General features: G+C 36.6%; 1 protein-coding gene and 1 pseudogene across 3 annotated transcripts in view; both read left to right on the top strand.

Annotated features, from left to right (window-relative positions):
- The window catches only part of CDH18 (cadherin 18), a 489837-nt gene that overhangs the window by 256650 nt on the left and 213535 nt on the right, over window positions 1-19652 (top strand). For all 3 annotated transcript variants that reach the window (XM_060634390.3, XM_060634394.3, XM_060634393.3), the window contains exon 4: window positions 6858-6977. In XM_060634390.3, the coding sequence (XP_060490373.1) occupies window positions 6858-6977 (120 nt within the window). The remainder of the gene's footprint in view (window positions 1-6857; window positions 6978-19652) is intronic.
- Window positions 17510-17949, top strand: LOC132680700 (chromobox protein homolog 3-like; annotated as a pseudogene).

Raw genomic sequence — 19652 nt, 5'->3', positions numbered from 1 at the left:
GGCATTAAATGTAATTTTCTCAGTAGATTGATCTAATTATTCAATTAAATGACAGAGGGATACCTGGGTGGCTCAGTGGGTCAAGCGTCTGACTTCAGCTCAGATCATGATCTCACAGTTTGTGGGTTTGAGCCCCGCATCGGGCTCTGTGCTAACAATTCAGAGTCTGGAGCCTGCTTCAGATTCTGTGTCTACCTCTCTCTCTGCCCCTCCCCTGCTCACACTCTGTCTCTCTCTCAGAAATAAAGAAACCTAAAAAAATTAAATGTCATAGAGCAGAGTGTTTTTCATATAATTGGTACTAAATTCATGTTATTTCCTGAATTATTATTCTTTTTCTTTTTAAGGAATATACAATAAAATTTACTTGAATAATGTGCAATTTCACATTATGCAGTTCCATAAAAGGGATCTAATTGAAAGTACACAGAACTTATGATGGCCATGATTTAAAATACACAGTTACAGGGATACCTGTGTAGCTCAGTCTATTAAACATCTAACTCTTGATTTCAGCTCAGGTCATGATCTCACTGTTTTGGATTTGAGCCCTGTGTCAGGCTTTGGGCTGACAGCACAGAGCCTGCTTCAGATTCTGTCTCCCCCGCTCTCTCTGCCCCTCCCGTACTCACACTCCTCTTCCTTCTCTCCCCCTCTCTCTCTCAAAAATAAATACATAAACTTTTTAAAAATAAAAAAAAATAATACACAGTTACAATAGTGATTTTTGTTTTGGTACCAGATGTTTCAGAAGTGTTCTTGCAGAAGGATTTTTTAAAAATCCAATGACTCCTGGGTGAATACTCAAAGCTTTATCAAATTACACAATGGCTGGAATCCTGTGTTATTGCTCTGTTGGTGAAATTACAGTCCTCCTGTGTAGAATGAAATTTTAGTTGTATCTTGATGACTATTGCTTTTCCACACTCCCTGGAAAAATCTTCTGAGAATTAAGCCCTAAGAGATTCCTTCAGAGAGATTCTCTGCCTACATAAATCCTTAGCTTATTTTTACTCAGAGTTCTTGCTCAACATTGATTCACTTGATATTTTAACAGAGCTGTGAACCCTGACGAATCATGCATAACGATTTGCAATCTCAGAGAATATTTGCTTGTATTAAAATGCCTTATTAAATATTTCAGATTGGTCTTTAGAGACTTTCAAAAAGTCCACTCTTTCTGCTTGATATGTAACTTTCTAAAATGTGTGCTATTTATAAAGCTGTAGTACAAAAAAGAAACCAAATGAAAAGAGTGACACAGAGCAATTCCCAAAGGAAACAAGGCTTAATTTTTATTGCAGAAAAGATATCTTGAAAGCTTTTTTATGTACTTTAATCTATTTTTTTTTCAAATTTGTATAAAACATCAGCTGAAAGGTACTAATCCCTAGCATGGGAACAGTTAAGTATGTGCCACAGGAAATATTTAAGATGAAAATTTTGTGCACTAAATAGCCAGTGAAGCTTTAAAAAGCTTTTGTGGTTTTTTTAAATAGGAAATAGTTGTAAAATTAAAGCTTATAAAGCACTTTTAAAGTTTTCTTTGATTAGAAGCCAGTTATAAACAGAAGGGGCTACCCGTTGAATATATATTGACCAATATATAATAATTTCTAGAAAAAATAGATTATTTTAATATTGTAGAATAATGGAATTTTTGTCATCACTTCATATATTTTCATTTGGAAATACAGCATTGTAAAGAATAATATTTTTCCACTATGCATATAATTGGAGGACATAGTATGAATAAAGGAATTGAATTGTCCAATGTGGGATACCCTTCTTAGAATAAATACTGATTTGTTTTCTCTTTTTAACCAGGAAGAAAAACTCTTCATTAACATAACCAATATATCTCATTAATTTACTTAAAAAATGCCAAAAAGTATATCACTAGTAGTGCCTAATGTTTTAAAAAAATCAGACACCATTAATTTCTACCTAATTTTATCAACTTGTGAGAATAACTTTTATTGTATCTCATTTATGATATAGCTGGTATCACATAGCATAGGGAATTACCATCTTTGTGTGTGTGTGTGTGTGTGTGTGTGTGCGCACATCTGTGACTTGTAACTTTAGATTCTTTGACAGATTCAGTTAAAGAACACCTGTAAATCCTGAGAATAAATGTAATTTCTTCCCACTGCCACTGTAACATTTTATTAGTTTGCTAAGGCTCCTGTAAGAAAGTACTGGCAAGCCAAGCGACTTAAACAACAAAACAAATTTTGTTTCCCTGGTTCTCAAAACTAGAAGTCTGAGGACTAAAGTGTTAGCAGGGTCATGTTTCCTCCTAAAGTACTGGAAAGAGATTTGTCCCAAGCCTCCCCTTCAGCTTCTAGTGCTTTGCTGGAAATTTTTCCTTTCAGTGCTTGTTTAAGAATCACCCCACTATCTGTCTTCATCTTCATGTAAAGTACTCTGTGTGCGTGCGTGTGTGTGTTTCCACATTCCCCATTTTTATAAGGACACCAGTCGTATTAGAGTAGTAGGACTTTATCTTAATTAATTATGCCTACAGTGACCCTATTTCCAAATAAGATGGCCATGACGTCCTGGAGTCTAGAACTTCAACACATGAACGTTCAAGGGAACCAATTCAACTCATAACAGACACCCTGAAGGGTTCTATTTTTTAGGTTATCTATTTTTTAATGAAAAAAAAAAGTGTTTTTTTTCTTAATGTAAAAGAACTCCCAAAAGCACTTAATGGTTCTTAAAATGTCGCCATCTAGGTTTCAGATACGTAAGAAAGTAAGATATGTATATATTTTTCTTCAGGCCTGAAACTTCCCTATCAATTCTCCTTGTAAGAAATCCTTGAGCAATTGGGCAAGGGACTTATTTTCCATCCTTGCTATTTATTTTGACCCTTACTGCATCAGGGGCAGGCTGATTTTTGGTTGGGCTATATGCTGTACATATATGTGTGTTCCCTTCAGCCACCAATCTGTGTATGAAGAGTGGTGCCCTCATACCTTCAGATGCCACCAAAGTAGAGTGATACAGGTAATTTCCTCTCCCTTGCTTCAGGCACGTTAGAATTGCCCAACACCTATGAGACCTACTCTGTAGAGATGTGTATAACTGTTAATGACCATACATTTTGACCAGGATATAAGGTTATTATATTTGCTTTTTCTTCCCAGGATCCCTTCTCTGCTCATTTCTTGGTGCTACTTTAAACCATCACTTACATAATACCAGCAGGCTACCTTTCTTTCTTTTCTTTCTCCTTTTCTTATTGTTCTTTATTTCACTTGTCACTCCATTCATGCCTTTCAGCTTTCATGTAACAAGACTGAACTTTTATAGACACTTTAAGCCAAGCAGAAGAATTTTTTTTTTTTTTTTTTTTTTGTCATGTGGTGACCCAGCCTATTACCACAAATGAGCTGTGATCTTGCACAATTTGTCTTTATCAGATTTCTCTGTGGAATGGTTGACTGGGGACTGTTTTTAAGACAGTAAAAACTGTTTAAAACCTGAATAACTATTGCAAGGCCAGAGCAAATTTTAAAATCTGAGGATTTTATAAGTGTGGCTGCTTAAAAGATGACTATTTTTTTTAATTCTTTTAATGTTTATTTATTTTTGAAAGACAGAGAGAGCGAGACAGAGCACGAGCTGGGGAAGGGCAGAGAGAGAGTAAGACACAGAATCCGAAGCAGGCTTCAGGCCCTGAGCTGTTTGCACGGAGCCCGATGTGGGGCTCGAACCCACCAACTGCAGAGATCATGACCTGAGCCAAAATTGGACGCTTAAACAACTGAACCACCCAGGTGCCCCAAAGATGACTATTATTCTAATACTTTCTATCTATACTCTTCTCTCCTATCTGAATCTCAGTAACCCCTTTCTGCCAGGTGCGATCAGCATTTTTCCTATCAGATCAAAGATTTGACTGATATAATTTTATAACACATTGGCCACATTGTGGGCTTTTTACAGAGCTTGTCTAGGCACTTACTACGTATTTCAATTTTTTTTTTTCAGTGTGGCTCCAACAAAAATGGCTCCTAAACCTACTTTTATTTGTAGACTTATTTATTTGGAGATTGATATTCTCTGAACAGGTTGGAGAGATAAATATGAAGTATTCAACGAATTTTGTGACATCACAGAAAAACTCATTAACACTCTATAAACATCATACTAATAATTAGAACTAGGAGTGAAAGAGGCAGTGAACAAACTCACTCCTCTAAGTGTAATGGAGCTAGGACGTGCAGTGCTGCAATGAGGAAAATCATGGTGCCCACACAAGCCTAAACAAGGCTTTCTAAGAGTGGAATACCATTGAAGCAAGGGAATGGTTTTGTCTTTCATTTGAACTTTTAATTGTGAGATTATGGATTCACATGCAGCCATTAGAAATGATATGGACAGGGGCTCCTGGGGGCTCAGTCGCTTGAGGGTCCAACTTCGGCTCAGGTCAAGATCTCATGGTTCATTGGTTAGAGCTCCGCATTGGGCTCTGTGCTGACAGCTCGGAGCCTGGAGCCTGCTTCTATTTCTGTGTCTCCGTCTCTCTCTGCCCCTCCTGTCTCTCTCTGTCTCTCTCTCTCTCTCTCTCAAAAATAAATAAACATTAAAAAATTAAAAACAAAAAGACACGATATGGACAGATCCTTTGTATACTTAACTCAGTTTTTTTCAGTGATATAACATACAAAATTATCATCTTGAAAAACTATACAAAATATCATATCCAGGTAGTCGAAATTATTTGATCTTCAAATCTTATTTAGATTTCCCCCAGTTTTACTTGGATGAATGTTTAGTTCTATGTAATTTATCACCTGTGTATGTTTATGTAGCCACACCATCATCAAAATACTGAACAGTTCCAACATTATGAGGATCCCTCCTGTTGCTGTTTTATACGCCAATCTCACTTACTTCCATCTCTTCTCCTTGAAACTGGCAACTACTAATCCGTTATCAGTTTCTAAAATTTCATCAACTCAAGAATGTGAAATGAACAGAATCTTACAATATGTCACCTTTTGGGATTGTTTTTTTTCCCCCCACCAGGTATAATCCCCTAAAGATTCATCCAACTTGTTGCATATATCAACAGGGTGTTTATTTTTATTGCTGAGTAGTATTCCATACTATGAATGCACAGTAATTCTTTAGCTGTTTTTCCCAGTAGAGTTCATCTGGGATGTTTCCAGTTTGTGACTACTACAAATAATGTTGCTGTGAATATATATGAATATTTGCAAACACGGTTTTAGGTGAACATACATTTTCATTACTTTAGCATCAATGCCCAAGAGTACAATTTGCTGGGTTGTATGGTAAATGTGTGTTTGATTTTATAGAAATCTGCTAAATGTACACTTCCACCTGCGGTGTACAAGTGACCTAGTTTCTGAGTGTTCTTGCCGCATTTAGCGTCACCACTGCGTGTTTTCATTCTTAGAGATTACTTTTAGACATCGCACAGTCCTCCTCTTCTGAGTATGCGTAGCTATTTACCATATTTCCACTTATAATCTCAATGTAAAACTGCTACTTAGAGGCCAGAATCTTAACATATTGTTAAAAGTCCGTATACATTTATAATCTGCTAATAAGGATTCTCAGGTGAACACGGCAGACTAATTCTATTAAGTTTTCTAGTATCCCTTAAAGAACAAGCTTTGCTTAAAGTTGCATCTGCATTTCCACTTGGAAGTAAAATCTTTGTCGTTAAACAGATATTTGACCCTTAGTAAGTGCCATACCTAAATAATTGAAGTCATTACTAAAATTAAAGACTGAAAATTGTCAGTGCCTCCATAGTCAAGGACCAAAATGAATGCAGGATTGCACACAGGCTTACTTGATTGTGGAAATATTTTGTTTGCTACATAACATGAATTTTTAGTGGAATCTTTTCCAGTTAGGCAGAATAAAATATCAAGTATGCACTATTAGATGATTCATCAAGTACATTTTATGAATAAATGAGAGCTCTTCACCCACTAATTTTACAGTGATGTTACATAGCCCTTAATAGATGGTTGTCTTGTTATTCCTAGATCAGTTTTCATTTGGGAATAACTGAAATATGATATAAATGTATCTAATTATGCAAACAGTATTTTAATAAACATAAAAGAAACCAGCATAATTCATCCACTAATTTTACTACCTCAAAATACAGTATTTTAAAGTTACACTTTAAAGTACACTTTAAAGTACACTTTAATTTAAAAAAAAACAGCAAAATAGGCATATTTTGATACTCATTGTAGAAAGATGATTATGTTGGTACTGTTTATAAGAATCTAAAGGAATGAAAACTGAGGCTTGGAGACCAGTCAGGAGACTCATTAATAGTCTGTGTAAGAAATGAAAAGGGCATAAATGAATGAAATGGTTTGAACGTGCTGTTTTGATGCCATTGATAATTTAATGTCAACTCACCCACATTCCAACCTAATCACAAACCATCCCACCTCCCATTTCCTGAATCATCATGTAACATGCAACATATGTCCTCACCATACCTTTAACTTTACCCCATCATTGAGTACCCGCTTGATCCTTGATCATCAACCCAACCCAACCCCGATTATGTGAGTGTCAGAGGAAGCTCTCCACAGTGTTGACAGCACAGAAAGAACTATATTAAAATATTGGAGACCAAATATTCTATGTTGGCCTCTCATTTGGTCCAGTTGTGGTCATGGGAAAAAAGCAAGGGACAGGTTTGATAGATAAATCCAAGAATTAAATTTAGTAGGATACGTCTATTATAGCATTCCATAGGTATTGAAGAATAACCTTTTTCTGTGTACAGAGCATGTGCTAAATGTTACCACACACTAAAATTTGTTTTCCTGAATTCACAGGTACCTCTGTTCTACAGGTGACAGCTACTGATGCAGATGACCCTACCTATGGAAACAGTGCGCGGGTGGTTTATAGTATTCTCCAGGGACAGCCCTACTTCTCCGTAGACCCTAAAACAGGTTAGTGCATCTATGTGCAATTTATGTGCAGATGTGTGCTAAAATAAAAAAGAAACCAATATTTTTATCCCTGTGTACTCTCGTACATCGGAATTGTTATTTTAGCACATTTTAAAGTGTCCTCACTTTTTCTAAAATGAGGTAACTGAATCATTGAAGATAAAATAACTGTTTTCCTTAATATTTTGATTATCCATCATTTATACCCATACCAGTAAAAAGTTTATCTTTGCATATCCCTGCAACAATTACTCTCTGCTTAAAACAAATGTGGAGTATTACATCAAATGAGATTTTCAAGTGTATTTTTTAAATTAATTACATATTAGTTTTAAGTCTTTGCCAAAAAGGGTAAATATTCATTGGATGTTTCCATATTTTATTTGAATTTGATTGTCACGTAAGTTGTCATATATTACATTGGGGGAACTACTGTGTCTAGAACTGACATTTTTTCGTAGTTGGAAATTTCTTCACTCTTCAAATATTGTCTTATGTTAGAGAAATTAACTGAGAGTGAAGACAAAAACATATAAAATGTTTTTTTTTCAGGAAAAATAGGTATTCTGCTCTCTTTCCTCTCCTTTTTCTGTCCTAAACAATGATATCGTGTTATGTGATGTCAAAATGGGAATGCATTATAGGATCATGTTACAGCAGCATAATCTAAAAACCACATAAAAGCTCATGGCCCCAATGATAAATAATTTGTTAATAAAAATGTGACTAAACATACATTGATTTTGAATGTAGCCAAATGTCCAGTAAGAAATGAGTTTCACATTTTACTCATAGTTTAAAGATCGTCATGAGGCACAGATGAAGACAGAGATCCAGGATATTCCAGAGGTTCCTAAATCCTTTCTAGTTACATTAGATTCATTCTGAATCAGAGTAACATGTGGGATTATCAAGAAGTAATGGACACAGCCACATAACTAACACAGAAGAAAGCTATGTTTGGTTGTAATATCCCCTGATACTCACATAATTACATGGCATTCAAAACAGTTTTTAAGGGACCCTGCTTCATAAGTTTATGCATCTCAGGTTTGTTTACCACTATCTTAGATGAGGTACATCCAACAGAAAAGATGCTAGCACATTCCCAGTAACTAATACCATTTGAATGCTAAGAGTATTGTCATGATCATGTTTTCAAGAGAATTCCACCAGGTTACTTGTCTTCTTTCTTCCCCCGGTGTGCTCCAACCCATAAGTATATGGGACAATAATGGATCTCGGGCATACTGTTAACCCCTTAGTTATTATAATTTATGAAGAAAATAATGAAGAATATGTTCAGAGCTAGGTAAATGCAGAATACATACATACAAGTAGATCCTTGTATTATATGCATTATAATTATAAAATAAATATATAATAAAATGAGGTAAAAACTAAAAATCAGGAGATGATAAAAAATAATACAATGTGAACTAAAATAAGTATCAGATAAGCAAGTTCTTGAGAGGTCTGGGGGACCCAGTCAGGTAGGCATCCGACTCTTGCTTTTGGCTCAGGTTATAAGCTCATGGTTCATAGGTTCGAGCCCTGCACTGGGCTCTGGGCTGTCAGCATGGAGACTGCTTGGGATTCTCTCTCTCCCATTCTCTCTGTCCCTCCTCCATTCATGATCTCTCTTTCTCTCTCTCAATACAAATAAAGAAGCTTAAAAATATAAATAAAAATATTTTATTTTTTAAAATAAAAAATCAGCAATAGTCAAGAATGGCATCTATGTATGAATGATTCTCATATGAGTTTTTACCACTCCTAACAAAGACTATTAGAAGAGTTATCTGGTTTAATATAAATGTACTTATATTTCGAGTTGAGTCAATTTTCACACAGCCTTCATATATTTTTACCCAATAAATAATGAATATTTCAAAGAAAAATATAACATTTCAGAACATTTCTATTGTTAAATTCTATGTTTAATTTGCAGGTACATAAAAAATGAGACTAAAAAAGTCTACCTTTTAATTATATACAAGGAGCATACTAGATATTCTTTTCTTTTGAACACTTTTACAGCATTTTAGATATCAAAGGGTTTCTGCTACATGTTGCTAAACAAAGGGTAGACATTGCACTTGAAATCTTTCTCAAACACTTCTGCACTGATAACAGACATTCCACAGGTAAGAGGACAGTGATGTTATACTGTAATTAATATAGTATAGTGCAGTAATTCTTAACTGGTTTTTTTCTAAAATACTAAGGTTTATTCCAGAATGATTTAAGGATACTTCATGATCAAATCCTAGGATGTTACGTAATATCATAATCAATTGGTCAAGTGACTTAAATTATATGCCCCTGTGTACTTGCATAGAAATTTAGAATAACAACTAAATCCAATAAGAAACTTCATGCAATGTTCTTAGCCCAGTCCTTGGAAAGATATAGGTAGGTAGTCAATTTCCTGTGTCCCTCCCCTTTTAAAAAAAATGTTTATTTATTTTTGAGAGAGAGACAGAGTGCGAGTGGCGGGAGGGTCAGAGAGACAGGGAGACACAGAATCCAAAGCAGGCTCCAGGCTCTGAGCTGTTGGCACAGAGCCTGATGCAGGGCTTGAACTCACAAACTGTAAGATCATGACCTGAGCTGAAGTCAGACACTTAACCAACTGAGCCACCCAGGTTCCCCATGTCCCCACTTTTTTTTTTTAAGATTAAAAAGAATTTCCAAAATTGCATAGTGTGCCATCACAAGGGTTTGAAATAGTCTTAACTGAAACAGAAAAAAAATATTGTTTGAAAGAATTTTTAGTCCACATTAACTATACAAAATGTGAATTCTACATATTATATATCGCAAATTACATTTTTTAGGCATTTAAAGAAAGTTTTTTAAGTATTCTTATTAAGAAAAATATACTTTTAGAAAATGTGGGATGACAACTTAAAAGAAAGTAAGTTAAAAAAAATAAATAAAAGGAAGTAAGTTAGATGTGAAAATAACCAACATTTTATCCTTAGAAATGACTGTCCCAGCTGAAAATAGTGTCTCTAAATGAGACACAGTGACATGCTGTCCAGGAAACAATTGTCATTAATGCATAAGTCCTGACCCACAATAGCTCTGATTCTCTAAAAAGACCTTTCCTTAACATCTTGTAGCAGAAATCAATCAGCTATAAAAATGCACTCAGGGGAAGGCCTCAGTGAGTTTCTTAGGATGTAATTGAACAAGGCTTTCAACATAGTTTCTCCAGTGTGCATGATGTAATTAAAGTCATCAGCAACTTTGTTCCTATTTAACCTTTTCAATTTTATTTTATTTTAACAATGAACAAAGAATTGCTTGTGGAAGATCACTATATATTTGGATAAAAGATGTAAAGCATCTTTAAAAGTTTTATGAATTTCTTTTTTTTATTTATTTTTTTTTAAATTTTTTTAACATTTATTTTTTTTTGAGACAGAGAGAGACAGAGCATGAACGGGGGAGGGTCAGAGAGAGGGAGACACAGAATCTGAAGCAGGCTCCGGGCTCTGAGCTGTCAGCACAGAGTCTGATGTGGGGCTCGAACTCATGGGCCGCGAGATCATGACCTGAGCCGAAGTCGGCCGCTTAACCGACGGAGCCACCCAGGCACCCCAAAAGTTTTATGAATTTCAATGTTAATTTTGCATAATTCCATATGAAACTCTACTTGAGAATGACTTTATTTTCCCAAAAGCAATATTTTGCTTATTGATAGCCAAGCAGTTAAAATATTTAATTTATGGTCCACAAAATCTGCAAAAGGAAACAATTTGTCCATAGCAGAATATATTTTGTCAATTTGTCTCATCCAATAGCCCTCTCTAATTGATAGAACAACAATAATAATTGCACAAATAGTTGTAGATACATTTTTAAATAATTTCCTACAATTAGCTGCACATAGACAAAAATAGTGAGCCTAGTGCTGAAGAATTTGTTTCTTTTGGAGAAAAACTAATGCATTAATTCAGAACTGTGTCATGTTTCCTAATTACCGAAAGAAATTATGTATCACTTTATTTTTTTTAGAGAAGAATTCTAAGAAGTTCCTGAAAGTGTAAGAGTGTATGGGGTTTAACACAAGAAGTCCATTTTAGATGGCATTTAAGAAATAGACACCAGTGGTTGTTCACTCAATAACAATTTCCCGCTTTGTTGGTCCTATTAGAATTCTAACTTTGCTCATTTTAGCCACATACTCACTTAAGAAGCTAGATTTCCCAGCCTCCCTGTTGCTGTTGTGGCACACTTCTAGCCAGTGAGCTATAAAAGAAACACCACTAGAGGCTTTTTGATATCTCTATGTAGGTGCCAATGCTTCGTCGTTTTGGTTTCCCACCTTCTGGATTTACACATATGCATAATCCCTGGGGGTACAGCAACTATCTTGTAATCGTGGGACAATGAGCACCCAAGATGAAAGTCGCATGGGAAAAACGGGTGAGCAAAAGCCTGGCAGTGAAGTCACTCTGAGTAATTTTTTTATGTGCAAACACATGCAGTGCTGATACCTGGACTTTGTGAAACGAGCTTTGCAGACCGGTAAATCCCCTTCCCGGCACTGTGCACTTCCCACACAGGCATAGACATGGAGCTCCTATTTTTATTCCTCTCAACCCAGGATACATGGTCCAGAGAGAGAAAGCGCAGTGCTTTCTGTATTTAAGGAGTCATTTTCAGTTCCACTGCCAATACTAAGCTGGAAAAGGAGATTGTTCACACTGACTTGAATATCAAAAGGTACATTAATTGTGGATATTTGGGGGGAATCAGAGAATAGAACCAAAGATAATTTTCTCTGACACGCCATTGAATATGCATATGTGAAAAATAATTTTAACTGCCATCAAGATGTAGTAAGTAAACTATATACAGTATAGACGTCAGATAACTCTCCTACTACCGCCTAGGTCCATCTGTGCTGTTACAAATGGCAAGATTTCATTCTTTTTTCAAGACTGAAAAATATTTCAGTATATTGTATTATTGTATGTGTGTGTACACACACACACACACACACACATATATGTTACAAATGGCAAGAGTCCATTCTTTTTTCATGACCGACAAATATTTAAGTATATTGTATTATTGTATGTGTGTGCATATATATGTACATATATACACATATAAATATATATATGCACACACACATATATATAAACACATATATACATATATACATATATATATGTTACAAATGGCAAATGTTCATTCTTTTTTCATGCCTAATATCTCAGTATATTATTTTATTGCATATATATACATTACATTTTCTTTATCCATTCATCCGTTGATAGATACTTAAGATGTTACCGTATCTTGGCCTTTGTCAATAATGTTGCAGTGAATATATATATATATATATTTTTTTTCAAATATACATATATATTTTCAAATGAATGTTTTTGGTGTTTTTTTTTTTTTTGTTTTTTTTTTTTTGATAAATATCCAGAAGTAGAATTGCTGGATCATCTGATAGATTTAATTTTAGCTTTTAGAGGAAACTTTATCCTGTTTTACATAGAAGCTGTACCAATTTTACATTCACACCAACAGCATAAAGGGGTTCCTTTTGTTTACATTCTCACCAAAACTTATTTCTGGTCTTTTTGATAACATTCATTCTAAGAGGTGTGAGGTGATAGCCCATTGTGGTTTTGATTGGTATTTCCCTGATGATTAGTGATGTTGTACATCTTGGCCACCTGTATATTGGCCACCTGTATATCATATTTGGAAAAATATTCAGGTTTTCTGCCCACTTAAAAATTAGTATCACTAAAACACATTATATTAGTTTTAGGTGTACAGTATAATGATTTGACACTTGTGTCCACTGTGAAATGATGACCACTATTAAGTCTAGTCACCATCCATCACCATAATAAGTTGCAGCTGTTTTGTGTGTGTGTGATGAGAATTTTCAAGATGGACTCTCCTGGCAACTTTTAAATGTGCTCTGCCCATTTTTTAATTGGATTGTTTGGCTTTTTCTTTGCTATTGAGTTGTATGAGTTTTTCATGTATTTTGAATATTAACTCCTTATCAGACATAGGACTTGAAAATATTTTCTCCCATTCCATAGGTTACCTTTTCATTTTGTCATGGTTTCCTTTGCTGTGCAGTTGCTTTATAGTTTGATGTAGTCTCACTTGTTTATTTTTGCATTTGTTGCTTTTATCTTTGTGTCAGAGTCAAAAAAAAAAAATAATTGCCAAGACCTATGTCAAGAAAGATACTGCCTATGTTTTTTTCTAGAAGTTTTGTAGTTTCAGGTCTTATGTTCATCTTTTAAATTCATTTTGAGTTAATTTTTGTGTATCCTGTAAGAAAGCAGTCCAATTTCATTCTTTTGCATGTGGCTGTCCAGTTTTCCAAACACCATTTATTGAAGAGACTGTCCTTTCCCCATTGCATATTTTTTGCTCGTTTGTTATGTATAATTAATACATATATGTATTAATGACCATATATGTGTGAATTTATTTGTAGGCTCCCTATTCTGTTCCACAAATCTATATGTCTGTTTTTATGTCATTACAATATTGTTTTGGTTACTATAGCTTTATAATGTAGTTTGGCACAGGTCATTATCTCATGGCTCATGGATTTGAGCCCCATATTGGGCTCTGTGCTGACTGGTTAGGATTCTGTGTCTCCCTCTCTCTCTGAGTTCCCACCTTGTGTTTTTAATCAATCTCTCTCTCTCTCTCTCTCTCTCTCTCTCTTTCAAAAATAAATAAACTTGAAAACATTTTTTAAAAGATTGCTTTGGTTATTTGGGGTCTTATGAACTTTAGAATTGTCTGTTCTATTTCTATGAAAAATGCCACTGGAATTTTGGTAGGGATTGCACTGAATCTATAGATTCATCCTTTGGATAGGATGGACAATTTAACATATTGATTCTTCTAAGCTGTATCATGAAATGTATTTCCATTCATTTGTTTCTTCTATGTTTTTCACTAATTACTTACAGTTTTTAGTGTATGGATCTTCTACCTGCTTGGTTGAATTTATTCCTAAGTATTTTCTTCTTTTTTGATGCAATTATAAGAGTTTGTTTTACTAATTTTTCTTTCTGACTTTGTCATTACAGTATAGAGATGCAACAGATTTTTGCATATTGATTTTCTATCCTGCAACGTTACTGAATTCTTTTATTAGTTCTAACCATTTTGTTGGAGTCTTTAGGGTTTCCTATGTATAACAGCTTTTCATCTGCAAATAGTAACAGTTTTACTTCTTCCTTTCCAATTTGGATGCCTTTTACTTCTTGCATAATTGCCCTGGTTAGGACTTCTAGTACCATGCTGAATAAAAATGGTGAGAGCGGGTACCCCTGTCTTGCTCCTAGTATGAGAGGTAAAGGTTGTAGCTTTTTCCTGTTGAGTATTGTAGAAGTGCCAACAACACTGAGTTCACCTTTGGCCTTCCATCTTGTTTTCTCCTTCTGGTACATGGATGATGCCATTTTAGATAAGTAATGGAGATCCTCTGACCCACAGATGGCACAGACTCACGTAACTACCCTGTGACCTCACTACCATGGCCATAATTCCTTAAGGACTGGAGGTTAAGGCCCAGGTAGCAACAGAGAATAGGGGCTGAGAGTAGCTGCTGTGGGTCATCTAACTTCCTGATTTCCCCATCAGTAAGTTACCCTGAATATAACTCTGCATAGTATTATGGAATGGCTTGCTTGGTTTTTTGGTATCAAACTATCTTCTCAGTCTGGCCCTCCTCCAACTTGTAATAATTTACATACTTAGCAAGATACTGGAAAAAAAAACAAGCATGTGTAAAAAGACCAGGCCAGGCTAAAGCTCCTCGTCATGCCCAGGGTGAGCAAGTGGCGGGGCGGGGGGGGACGTCTGGGAGCCCTTTACATGTAGGGGAAAAACCAGGTTGGCCAGCCACCTCCATGTGGGGAATCTTGGTCAGGATTTCTGGGCATTTAGGACCAGTATGGCACCCCCCAAACACCTAAGGGATTGTTAGATTCTCTATTCAAAATAGTAGGGAAAAGGCAGTAGAGAAGGGAAAGTGATCAAGCTATTGCAACCACAGCTTGGCCATTGCCCCATGCCTTAAGATTCACCACAAAAAAGGAATTATGAGTAAGGAGAGCATTGGAACAGATCCAAGAAGCATTGGCTCTGGAAAGGACATACAAGCTGCATGTTCCTCTAATACAGACCTCATGTCCAAAAGAATTCAAAAGCAGGAGGAACGGTTAGAAATTATGGCATGTAAGGTGTATGGGCACAGGTTACCACACACTAGAGAGAGAACTGTTATATCTCAGGAGAACTGGGACCGGAAATCATGAGATCCCTGGGGTAATGACACCTCTGATGAGGATATTATCATAGAGTGTTACAGAAACTGTTCTGGATCACCCAGCAGAACCAAGCTGCACTCAGAGATCTTGGAAGGCAGGAGGTTTATTTTACACCTGTGGGCTCAGAGGAGATCATTCTCCAAAGGTCTGAGCCCAGAGCATAGCAGAGGGGACAACTTATAGTCTGTTACTTCTACATTCCTCATTAGTAGCAATTTGGCCCCAGAGGCAAGCAGGGTGGGAAGAAGAACCCGGAAGGGGAGTCCAGGCAGGGGCTGGAATTCACCTAGGAGTCCTGTCGGCCACCTTATAACAGATTTTTTCCCTATCAAGAGGAAGAAAATGATTTCCGGGAAGGAATTTTGATTCAAACAAAGACCCAGCCCACTCATGAGCCTGGGAATAACTGAGAAGAAATTCCTATTAGTCAGAAAACAATGAGGGAACATTCTGTAGCTGAATTGGTGGAGCTAACAGGCACTTTAAGCAAAAGGGCAGAGAAGAGGTGGCTGCTTGTGTGTTACCACTCTTGGATACTGCAGGAGACGGTATTATGTTAAATGCATTTCAGATGTTAACAACGGCCTCAGCCACTGCTGGACCTCCCTTGTGACAAAAACTATATACCCCAGGCATGGGTGAGAATAGCAGGTGCTTAGCTAATCTGATCGATTAGGTAAATGCTAGCATCAAGATAACCTGGCCTAGTGAAGGGGCTGTGTTCTCCCCTCTGTATAGCTGGAATTCTATGGAAGAACTAAAAGAAATTATACTTTCAACAGGAACGAGGGGCGTCTGGGTGGCTCAGACAGTTGAGCGCCCGACTTCGGCTCAGGTCATGATCTCGCAGTCTGTGAGTTTGAGCCCTGGGTCGGGCTCTATGCTGACAGCTCAGAACCTGTAGCCTGCTTTGGATTCTGTATCTCCCTCTCTATCTGTTCCTCTGTGTCTAGCTCGTGCTCTGTGTCTGGCTCAAAAATAAATAAACATAAAAAAAACACAAACAAATGGCAATGAAACATGCCATTTGCACTCCGAATTCTAGAAGCCTAGATAAAGAATTGTTTTCCTCTAGTATGGAAGACTCTATCTTAAAGTGAGCCCCAGGGGCATGGTACAGGACTTCAGTATCTTGCCTCTATGGTTAATGGACCCATTGTTACAGTGGGAACTATGGTGACTAACTTCACTGAAATGGAGAGAATCCATAATGAGGGAAATAATTGAAAAACAAATGACTTTACTGATGATAAAATGGTGATGATGGGGCCCATCAAGGTCTCTTGTAAACCGTGGTGGCAAGATCTAATGCTGTCTTGGACCTCAAAAGAAAATATAAGCAGACAACCCAGTCTGGTCTTTCTAAACCTATGGAAGGAGTTGCCCAAAGGAAAGCAGTTTACTCCCTTGAAGGAAGGCTCAAAAAACCCAGATGTGTCACCAAATTACTCTTCCACTAATGGAGGAATTTCAAGGGTAGATACCCCAGACCCCTAGAGAATAGGGATTAGGCCCAATGTTGTCCTCTAGTGCGTGCAGTTGGGGGCAACCAGAGGTCCCATGTGGAATTAACCATTTATTAGTCTTGCACTAACAGACGGAAGTAGCCCTACTAGACAACTAGAGCTGAATGCACAGCTATCTGTGTGTGCATAGGGAGAAATAAAGTCTATTCATGGTGGCAGCGGACAAATTATTAAGGTCTGAGGAACTAGTCTCTACCTACAGATCACCAGGCTTCCTCCCCACTGTTTTCTAGTGCATATTTCTCCCATTCCTTAGTATATTCCGGGTGTAGATGTTCTGAAGGATCTCGCTCTAAACTACAATGGCAAATGAATTCAGGTTGCATAACTTGGGATGATTCATCCTTTCTGTCTCAGCAGCTGTGCCATTACAGGAGTGACTGTAACGTGACTTAAAGTCACATTGTTGGGAGGTAAATACCAACAAGTTCCATGGTCCAGGCCAATCAGTAAAGTTTCTGGGCATTATCTGATCAGATGGTACAAAAGTGATGCCTAAGGCTGTCATGGATTGAAATACAAGCCTTCCCAGTCCCTAAAATGGTAAAGGAATTACAGACTTTTTTGGTTTAATAGGATTGTGGGAGACCTTATATTGCCCATCAGACAAGATATTAAGACCCTCATATTCCTCGGTTGAGATGGGAAGCTGAGACCTGGGACCTGAAGCAGCTTGGAGGCGGTGAATAATAGCTCTTCAACTCTGCAATAAAAAAATGGCCTCCAATAAAACTACATTGCAAAAAAAAAAATGGGGAAGAAGCAGAATGGAAAGAGTAAAAAAAGTAGAAAATGTAGAGCCTGATGAATTCGTGGTGAAAAAAGTACTGGACTGACGTGTAGTGAATGGAAAGGTGGGGTATTTCCTGAAGTGGAAGGGATTTACAGATGCTGACAGTACTTGGGAACCTGAAGAAAATTTAGATTGTTCAGAGTTAATTGAAGCATTTCTTAATTCTCAAAAAGCTGGTGAAGAAAAAGATGGTGCAAAAAGAAAATCGTTATCTGACAGTGAATCTGATGATAGCAAATCCAAGAAGAAAAGGGATGCTACTGATAAACCAAGAGGCTCTGCCAGAGGTCTTGATCCTGAACGAATAATTGGTGCACAGACAGCAGTGGAGAGTTAATGTTTCTCATGAAGTGGAAAGATTCAGATGAGGCAGACGGTGGTGGCAAAAGAGGCAAATACGAAGTGTCCTCCGATTGTAATTGCTTTTTTGTGAAGAGAGACTAACTTGGCATTCTTGTCCAGAGGATGAAGTTCAGTATATATACATATATATATATGTATATATTATATAGGTAATCTGGGTATTGTTTTTTTTTTTATTTATTAGTGTGAATAGATAGCATTCAAATGAAAAATCAAGTTACATATGTTTGTTTTGAAATAGTATTGGGGGAGTTGTTGGGGGTTTTTGCATCTATAGCACTGGTTACTTTGAACAAATAAAAGCTTTCTGTAGTTGCTTCCTTTATCAGAAAATAATATTTGAGACCAGGTATTTTCCCCCTGCTTTAGAGAACACCTTTTCTAAATATTTTTCTAAAAATTGAACAAACCTTCATAGTTGTTACTCAATCAGAATTTGTCTTTAACTCCTATATGCCTGAGGACCATTTTGGGTTTTTGTTTATTTGGGGGGTTTTTGTGTGTATACTTAAAATACATACATAAATGGCTTTCTTTTTTTCTTTTCTTTTAACATTCCCCAAAATAAAAACAGCATTTTATAACCATGGATAATCCCATGTTTCTGGGACGCCATCATTTTCAGCAACCTAAGAAATATATCACTTACACTGAAATTTTTCCTGAAGCCTTAACCTTTCAAATTTTGCAATTAATTGGGCAATTTAAATATGATGTAAGCAATTAAAATTGGACAATTTGAAAGCACCATATCGGAAATCATGTCTACAGTCACACAAATGCAAGTTTGTTGGCAAGATCCCCGAAAGGAAAATTTTATCACTACCAACAATCTCCCCACCTAAATGAGAAAACTAGACAAGTCCTGGTGTGTTTTAAGTAGGTAAGCAAAACTTAGTTAAATGGACATTTAAAGGTTCTTTCTAGTCAACCATTCCTTTTCAAGAAGTTGAAATCCCTGTGCTGCATTGACTAAAAGAAGGTCATGATGCATGGAATGTCGAAGACTTGTTCATGGAAACCTGATCATAATCAGTTGGTCAGAGAGAGATGCTGGCAATTTAGCACCTGCTGGAATAAATGGGGGGGGGGGGGGACAAAGAGCACCTGGATGGCTCAGTGGGTTAAGCATCCAACTTCAGCTCAGGTCATGATTTCACTGCTTGTGGGTTCAAGCCCCGCATTGGGCTCTGTGCTGACAGTTTAGAGCCTGGAGTCTGTTTCGGATTCTGTGTCTCCCTCTCCCTCTGCCCTTCCCTCACTCACTCTCTGTCTCTGTCTCTCTCCCAAAAATAAATAAACATTAAATTTTTTTTTTAAATAAATTAAAAAATAAATGGGGGGACAGACCTCTGTGATCTAAACTCTTGGCCTTCATGTTTTTTCTTTACCCCAATACATACCTTATTGTCAGCTTAATCTTCTCAGTATTTGAGTTACTCGTTCAGCAGAAACCAGGAAAAACAGTAAGTTTGTAGTCAGAATATTATCCAGCTGTATACTATTTACTTTATTGTAAATACCGGTAGACCGTGGTCAATAGTCTTATATGTCTTTAAAATAAAACTAAACAACAACAAAAAGATGGGAAGCTGATAGAATTGGCATGCTAACCAACAAGAGGCTTTCTCAAAGGCAAGGAAAAAAA

The sequence above is a fragment of the Panthera onca genome, chromosome A1, assembly GCF_046562875.1.
Source record: "Panthera onca isolate mPanOnc1 chromosome A1, mPanOnc1 haplotype 2, whole genome shotgun sequence".
Lineage (NCBI taxonomy): Eukaryota > Metazoa > Chordata > Mammalia > Carnivora > Felidae > Panthera > Panthera onca.
This window is presented reverse-complemented; position numbering and strand designations above follow the sequence as displayed.